Source organism: Ipomoea nil, unplaced genomic scaffold (genome assembly GCF_001879475.1).
Source record: "Ipomoea nil cultivar Tokyo-kokei standard unplaced genomic scaffold, Asagao_1.1 scaffold1735, whole genome shotgun sequence".
Taxonomy (NCBI): Eukaryota; Viridiplantae; Streptophyta; class Magnoliopsida; order Solanales; family Convolvulaceae; genus Ipomoea; species Ipomoea nil.
In genome coordinates, this window is record NW_017618163.1 from 363,218 (window position 1) to 372,222 (window position 9,005).

At 34.2% G+C, this 9,005-nt stretch overlaps 1 protein-coding gene across 1 annotated transcript; it reads left to right on the forward strand.

Annotated features, from left to right (window-relative positions):
- Nucleotides 1–1,842: 1,842 nt before the first annotated feature.
- On the forward strand, nt 1,843–3,717 carry LOC109192033 (cytochrome P450 710A11-like). Its single transcript, XM_019342656.1, has one exon. The coding sequence runs from the start codon at nt 1,889–1,891 to the stop codon at nt 3,416–3,418; it is 1,530 nt and encodes a 509-aa protein (XP_019198201.1). The 5' UTR covers nt 1,843–1,888; the 3' UTR covers nt 3,419–3,717.
- Nucleotides 3,718–9,005: the final 5,288 nt, after the last annotated feature.

Consider the following 9,005-nt stretch of genomic DNA (forward strand, 5'->3'; position numbering starts at 1 on the left):
CTCTTGCCAAGGCGTGAGCTACTTTGTTCACTGATATAGAAACAAACTGAAAGGACACTGATTCAAAGTATCTTTTAAGATCACGACACTCTCGCAAAACGCAGCCAGCATATGAAAGATCCTGAGACATGCCATTGAGAAACCTGCAAACCAGTTGACAATCTGATAGCACGGCAACTCTGTTGAAACCCCTATCCTTAAGCCAGGATAGTGCTTCCCTGATCACCAAGGCCTTCGCTAGATGAGCATCATTCAAACTTCTTACTTAACAATATAATTTAAATTCTCACTCTATTCTTTTGTCGCAGAATTACAATTCTTTTTTTCATAATTCCTTCCTTCCAACCAAACGTCCCTAATTGTTAATTTTAATTCAAATCCCGTTCACCTCTACTTTTTTTTTATTTTGTTGACTTTATTCGGCATCTGGCATCCTTCTCGATCAGGGACAACAAAAATGTATTAGTTACTAAATATTCAATTTTGATTCTAAATATTCAATTTTTTTTACTTGATTCAATTTTTTAATTTCCATTAATGTTCAAACCAAATGCCCAGAGTTGATTCTCCTGTAACCTGCATTTTCTTGTAAATTTCAATCTCCTAGGTTGTTCGAAAGCTAAAAAAGAAAAAGAAAAAAGAAAAAAAAAAAAAGGATTCCCACAGAGCTTGCTGCTCTTTGTTAATTCCAATCTTTAACGTTGTAATCGGTAAATGGATATTGAAGTGACATTGCAAGCAAGCCCCACATGGTTGTCTCTTGCGAAGAGCCGAAGACGATGATAAGAATCCTCCACATCACTTCCTCCTAAATCCAGTTGGCTATCAACCATTCACCTCAAAAATAATGTTTAGATTTTGTATCTATAGTTGATATAATTAATTATTTTTGTACTTGTAAACACATTGAAAACACATCACATAATAACTACAAACACATAACATGATAACTATAGTCACATAAACTGTTAATTGTAAGAACAAATTATGTTAACGATAAACACATAACATGTTATTTTCAACCATACCGTAGCAGACATATGATCGGTACCGAACCTATCGAACGAGTAGATTCGTGTCCGAGCATGATTAACCTCTTCCTGCACTTACCCGACCTAAATCTCAAACCGAGTGTAATTTCACTATCAAGCGGAGATCAATACTTATCACTCTCATATTAGGTCGATGTCGAGCATCCTGAGATACTTAAAGCCTTAAGCATAGTTCTCTTTGCAAAATTCAATAGCGGTAAGTCTAGTGAAATCATGAATCTCTCAACACGTGCGTGGACGGACAGGTCAAGCCCTAACTTTACTTTGTGCATGCGCTTCACGTACCGTATATGTCGAGGGATTAGCATGTGCCCTCCTCGCACCCTTTATAAATACATGCTAGATTGTAGATTTTAGCATTTTCTATACATTTATTTTAACTCAAAAACCTCTAACTTACTGTTACGTAACCCAACAAACATACTAGAGAAATCCCCGTACGAACTTTAGTCCATGATATAACAATTGCATTCCAAAACCACCATCTTCCACCCTCCTTTCCGCCCATTCACCGCCGCTCCTTTCAGCTGTTCCCCCGCAGCCCCTTCTCCTTGGAACTCAGCTCCAATTTGAATTCTCGATTCTTGAACGTTTGACTAATCTTTGGTCAGCCAACCACACCCTATAAGAGAAACCCACCCACTGCAATCTTCTTGATTCTTGAATTCTCTTCTGCTGTTAAGCAATTCGTAATTGGCCTCCAGAATTTTCTTCAGTTGCTTATATTGACCAACAATCCTCATTTGACCTCTCTCTCTCTCTCTCTCTGCCCTATAAAAAGCGCCATCAATATTAATGTAGAGAGAGAGAGAGAGTTTATTGTCAAAATTTCTTCAATGGAGAACTCAATATGGGCAGTGCTGTCGCCATACGTACCATATTTAGTTGCCTTCTTAGCGCTGGTTCTTCTTCTTGAACAGATCTCTTACCTGAAAAAAAAGAGGTTTCTTCCCGGCCCGGCGTTCGTGTTTCCGTTCATCGGAAATGTGGTCACTTTAGTCACTAATCCGACAAAATTCTGGGATGATCAGTCCGCCCTGGCGAAGACCACTGGCGCTGGCATTTCCGTCAACTACATCATCGGCCGGTTTATTCTCTACATCCATTCCTCCGACCTCTCCCACAAGGTCTTCTCCAATGTCCGCCCAGACGCCTTCCACCTCATCGGCCACCCCTTCGGGAAGAAGCTCTTCGGCGAGCATAACCTCATATATATGTTCGGGCAGGAGCATAAGGACCTTCGCCGGAGAATCGCCCCCAACTTCACCCCCAAAGCGCTGGCCACCTACACGGAAATCCAACAGCGGATTATTATCAAACACCTGGCGTGCTGGCTGCGGAGGTCTTCGGATTCGCCGTCGGAGCCGATCCCGCTCCGCATTCTCTGCCGTGACATGAACTTGGAAACCTCCCAGACCGTGTTTGCCGGGCCGTATTTGAGCGGCGAGGCCCGCCGGAGATTCAATGTGGATTATACTTACTTCAATGTCGGGTTGATGAAGCTCCCGATTGACCTCCCCGGTTTCGCTTTCAGAAACGCCCGGAGAGCGGTGGATAGGCTGGTGGAGACGCTTTCGCTCTGTGCGGAACAGAGCCAGAAGACGATGGAGACCGGAGAAGAACCCACTTGCCTCATTGATTTCTGGATGCAAGAAGCGATTAGGGAAATGAACGAAGCGAAACAGAACGGCGGCGCCGCCGCCGGTGGTTTTGTTTATAACCCCAAAGAAATCGGCGGGCATTTATTCGATTTCCTGTTCGCGGCGCAGGACGCTTCTACTTCCTCTCTGTTGTGGGCGGTGACGCTCTTGGAGTCTCACCCAGGAGTTCTGGAGAGGGTGAGAACGGAGGTGAAGAAGTTCTGGTCGCCGGAATCGGAGCAGCCCATCGCCGCCGAGCACCTCAGGGAAATGAAGTACGTGGAGGCGGTGGCGCGTGAGGTTCTGCGGTTCAGAGCTCCGGCGACGCTGGTGCCTCACATTGCCGGGGTGGATTTCCCGTTGACGGAGAATTACGTTGTGCCCAAAGGCACCATCGTTTTCCCGTCGGTTCTTGACTCGTCGTTTCAGGGGTTCCCTGAACCGGAGAAGTTCGACCCGGAGCGGTTCATGGAAGAACGGCAAGAGGACCGGGTTTACAAGAAAAACTTTCTAGCCTTTGGGGCTGGGCCCCACCAGTGCGTCGGCCAGAGATACGCCATTAACCACCTGATGCTCTTCATCGCCGTTTTCACGGCCCTGATTGATTTCAGGCGCCACCGAACCGACGGCTGTGATGACATCGCCTATGTCCCGACCATCGCTCCCAAGGATGATTGCAAGGTTTTTCTTTCCCAGAGGTGCATCAAATTCCCATCTCTGAATTGACGATATTGCCCTTCAAAAAATTCAATTCTTCATTCCCCGACCCGACCCGCTTCGTCACCAAATCATAAATGTCATGTTTATTTATTTTATTTTATTTTATTTTATTTGTTAGTTTTCATCGTTTGACTTTTATTTTTTATTTATTTTTTATGTTTAATTTACGAGTGTGAATACATGTGTCTATCCAATTGTGAAGATTCTTTTAAGTAGGTTGAATGGGGGTGACAAATATTTGGATAACGTGTGACGAACCAATGTAAAGAACATTGATGTTATTGGAATTGTCTCTTTCTCTTTCTCTCTCACTCACTCTCTCTATATTTATATGTATACACACTATTTTATTTATATATATTTGTCTCTCTCATTCTAACTAATTTTGTCGTTTCATTAAAAAAAAATTATAATCTTTATGCGTTTTAATTATGTTGGTCCAATATATTATTAATGAATTATATTGTTCAAGGATAAGGTAGACATTAATATAAGTTCATTTTTAACAACACTCAATGCTTACACTGTGAACTTGTTGGTAGTATGTATAGGCACATTCTTTAACTCGTGGTCAAGCAATTAGACATGTCTCAATGTTTGTTATTGATCTAGTTGAATATTCTATGGCATACCAAGCTTCTAAAAGCATCAATATCAGCAGATTATTTGAAGTTTATTCATGATTTTTTAGGTTAGACAGACAACATGGCGTAGAGAGAGGGGCAACTCCTCTTGCAAGGGAGGGTTATTTCTCTTCCCAAGGAAGGAGAAATAAATGAGAGAGAGAGTCGCAGCTGTGGGCGTTTCGCGCACAGCAAAGCCACGTCGGGTGCTTCAGGCACGCAGACAAGCGCGCTTGACATACTTTTTTTTTTTTTAAACAGTTTTGTTTATTTATTTATTTTTTCTCTTTTTTTTTTTTCCTCCCATATTCTCTTTCATAATCACACATACAAAAACTACAAAAAAAAAAAAAAAAAAAAAAAAAAAAGACTCCACCATTGTGGATGCTCTAAGAGCATTCCAATAGGAGGATTTTTAAAGATTTTTGCAGCCTTTTTGCCACGTGAAAGAGAGAGAAAAAAGTGGAGATAGAAGGTTTGAGTTGTCATGCAAGAACTTGATTTTTTGTAGGTTCCGCAAGAGAGAGAAACAACAAAAGAGAGGCGTAGTGTTGCGCGTTTTGTGCACTTAAAGCGCCCAGTCGGGCGCGTGCACTGCACGAGCCAACTGGCACGTTAATTTCTTTGTTTTTTTTTTTTTTTTTTTTTTTTTCCTTTTTTTCGTCAGATTTGCTTTTTTTCCTTTGATTTGATTCACTAAAAATGAAACTATATGTGACATGTATGGACAATTCAGTTAGTTTTTAGATAGTAGATTATAGACAAGAATACAAGATGAGCCTGGACGCCTGGTAACCGCAATGTGAGAGTTTTATTAATATTGTGGGTTTTTTGTTGACACTATATATTGATCCTCCCACATAATATATCGTTAAGTCATTGTAATTTATCTCTTCACTATCATGTTTGTGTCTAGAAAATTTTTATTTTTGTGGGCAAAAATCGTAACTGTGGTTGACTACAACTTTAATGCACCATGTGGTAAAGGTTTGCCCATTATATTGCCCACTGCCTACTTTTAGAAATTATAATGCCCACCCGTTGGATATTCAGAAGATTCATATAGCGCATGGGGTTTGCCCGTACACAATAGATAACTGACACTTGTTCAAAGTACATATTCAAGAATCTATGTTCATATTCACTTTTTTAGTTACATAGTTTTTGTTTTTATTTATTAAATTTTTTTTAACAAAAAAATTCGGAGTATTTTTTTTTTTTTTTATTAACCTTTCAAGTTTCAACGTTTTTTATATTCTTATTTTTCATTCTACAAACATGTTCGAACCCAACTATAATTAATTTATACATTATTTTCAATTATTTTTGTTATATAAAAATGTCCGTGTAAGGGTGCTTAATGGTGGGTTTCAATTGATCTTTGATAATGAATTGAAAATGTACATGCGAATTTTTCGTTAGGTAAATTTTATTTTTATTTTAGTAATTGACTATTACATGCTTACTTATCCCTAGTATATGTGACCTACTCATGTACTTCTTCCACCTCTAACTATACCAGCTATTTTTATTGTCCTTATTGTTTATTTTCATTTATCACTGTCTATCTAGTACCAAAACATCTATCTAGTTCCACCACAACTTATCTATTCAACTAACCATTACTAGCCGACCCCACACTTCTCTATCTTTTTCATTAACATACACATTGTCATTTAGGGACTAGCAATAAAAAAATAAATAAAAATAATCAACTAAGTAAATATGTTGATAATCAGTCCACTATTAGTTATGAAGTTAAAAAAAATATTGATTTTTTTCAAATTTTTGCCCAGTTATGACTATATTGCCTAGTTTTCAAATTGATGACTATATTAATAAACACTTAAATGTAAAGATATGCAATGGTTGATTATTAAATGAAAAGAAAATATTTTTTCCTCTCCTATATTTTTCTTCTAATATTTTTCTCATAATGTGACATTATTTGATTCGACTTTTTAATATTTGACTATTAACTAAATTCATTTTTAATTAGGGATAGGGTTCACCAATTCTTGAGCACCACTAAATATCATTACATTTAAATATTTTTTAAAACTTCTAATCATCAATATAGCGTTAACTGGTCGAAAAACTAATATATATATATATATATATATATATATATATATATATATATATATAAACTTCATAAATTATAACAAATTTAAAATTTAAAATTTAGATCGATTCAATTGGACATCGGTTACTTGGTCGATTGCATTTCTTTTTTTTGTAAAACCCTATATGACAATGTGTGTTAAATGAAAATGATATTGGATGGTGTAGGTGGATTGGTAGTAGTATGAACGATAGGTTGAGGTAGAGATAGATAGATATTGTGATACTATAGAGACAATAATATATGAAAGTAAACAATAAGGACAATAAAAGTAACTAGTATAGGTGGAGGTGGGAGTACGTGAGTAGATCATATATAGTAGGGGTAATAGGCACGTAGTAGTCAATCACAACAATTAAAATTAAATTTACCTAACTCAAAAATTCGTACTTAAATCAATGAAATCTGTAAATATTTAATTCAATTAATAAAATTCGTAGGTATTTAATGTTTAGATATTTAATCCCATAAATCTATAAGTTTAAGATTTTTTTTCTCGAATGGAAGTATGATGATTACAATTGAGGTAAAATTTCTTTCCTTTTTTTTTTTTTTTTTTTAATCAAAATTATATATACCAGAAATAACTTTATCTAGTAACTTGTTAGGTCCATTTACATAACTTTGATAAATATCATAAATATACTGGAAATAAAAAAAAATTAAGGTGTTGATCATACTCAATACAATAACGTATTGTACCATCTCTATCATTGGCCATGACTTTTAATACTAATTTATATGTATATGATATTAAACAACAAATAAAGTGAAATGCACCCAACGCAATAATTGGGAAGTTTGACATTGCAAAATGTTGTTACTATAAGGTTTGTCATATTTCACTTATATTTTAGTGTACAAAACTACAAAATGTGCCAACCTGTGAATTTTATCATAAGCATAGTTTCACTTTATTAGGAAAAAGGAAGAAACTTTAATATTGGTTAAGTGTTGTTGGTTGGTTCTGTTATGACGTGCATGCATGATTCCGTTCCCATATTAAAGTTGCTCAATTATGAATCACTTTGTTGTGGAATCGTCTCATAGATCATTATCGGTGAGACATGTTGAGTCAAGATAAAAATGTAATACTTACATTAAAAAATATAATACTAATCAGGAATAAAGTGTTTATTACTTATAAGGAAAAATGTAATATTTTTGAACAAAACGTAATAATTTTAAGTCAAAATATAAAAATATTACATTTTTCTTTACAAGTATTACACTTTTCAGTAAAATAAAATAAAAAAAACACTTTTATTCATAATTAGCATTAAATTTTTATCTTCACTCGATGACCCATCTTAAAAATAAAGATTTATAAGATAATCTTACACAAATTTTTACCCTCAATTATAGATTGCAGTCCTTATGATTAGCGTACCGCCATTAGTTTCGCGTTTCTTAAATTTAATTCTTCTTTTTGAAAATTATAATCTCCATATGCACTTATATTATCATTGCGGTACGTGCTTAATTTTATAAATAAGATGATGTGACAAGTAAAAGTTATGGTGTCACCAATTACTCTATATTATGCAAAACACAACATAATCATAGAAATATGAAATATTTTATTTTGTAGTAAATAAGGCATAAAATCATCTAATTCTTTTATGAGTATATCTTAGTGCTTCCTATTTTAAATTAATATGTATTGTATTTAAAAATTTAAGAGACGTTTACAAAATTACATACATGAGAAAATTATTGTTTATATTTATTTAACAGTATATTTGTCATCCGCTCTTATATAGAGAAGATCATATGAGAACATGATCCTCTTATGACTTATCTCAATTGTTTATCATAATTTATCAATGGTTGATAATTTTAGTAAAAAAACAAAAAACAAAAAAAAAAAAAAAACAAAAACAAAAAGCACTAGGTCAATTTTATATATAATTATTGAAACTTTTAAAAATAGAGTTTATTTTGTAATTAGTGCAAACTTAAAATTTTATTAATAATAAAGTGCTAACTTTTGATTTCTCAAGATGGAGTGTAAATCAGATGTGTCTTACACTTTCTACAAGGTGAGGTGTCTCACCCAAACCCTTCTATATATATATATATATGTGTGTGTTTAAGTTTATACACATATATAAAATTAAGTACTATTTTTTTCCAAATATAATTAAACATTATAATTATTTATATTATTTGACAGTTTTATATTAATGTTAGGCACTTACATTAGAAAATGAGTTAATATTCAATTTAGTTCTCGACTATCGTGATTTTTCTCAATTTAATCCTAAATGTGTGTTTATACTTAATTAGATTCTAGACTTTGATAATTTTATCTATTCATATCCTCATCGGTTAGAATTCAACTAAATCTTGAAAAATCACTAGAGTTGGTGACTAAATTGGGCAAAACTGTTATAGTTGATGACTAAATTGAGTATTAATAGAGGATAAATTATCAAGTTATCTTAACAAAGGAATATTCAATTAGGTAAAATCGTTGAAGTCCAGGACCCAATTAAACACAAAAAGACGTTTAGGTTTAAATAATTTTTTAAAAAAAATCACTATAGTCAAAGACTGAATTGAGCATTAACTTATTAGAAAATCATTTTTGTGCAATGCACGATAATGAACACATGAGGAAGTGTTTAGTTTGTAAGTAACATTTTATATACAAATTAGTTGTAGCAAAAAAAAAAAAAAAAAATTGTGTTTTTTTCTTAACTTCACCCAAAATTATTTGTTTAGTAGGTATATTTTTTACTAGTTTTTTATATGCGCGATGCGCAAAAACATATGCCCAATATTTATATTTTTTAAAAATAATTAACAAATCCCTACTAATTAAAACCTATATGAAATCAAA

What these genes read in the sequence shown, in the direction of transcription:
- LOC109192033 (XM_019342656.1), top strand. Translation starts at nt 1,889, where the DNA reads ATGGAGAACTCAATATGGGCAGTGCTGTCGCCATACGTACCATATTTA.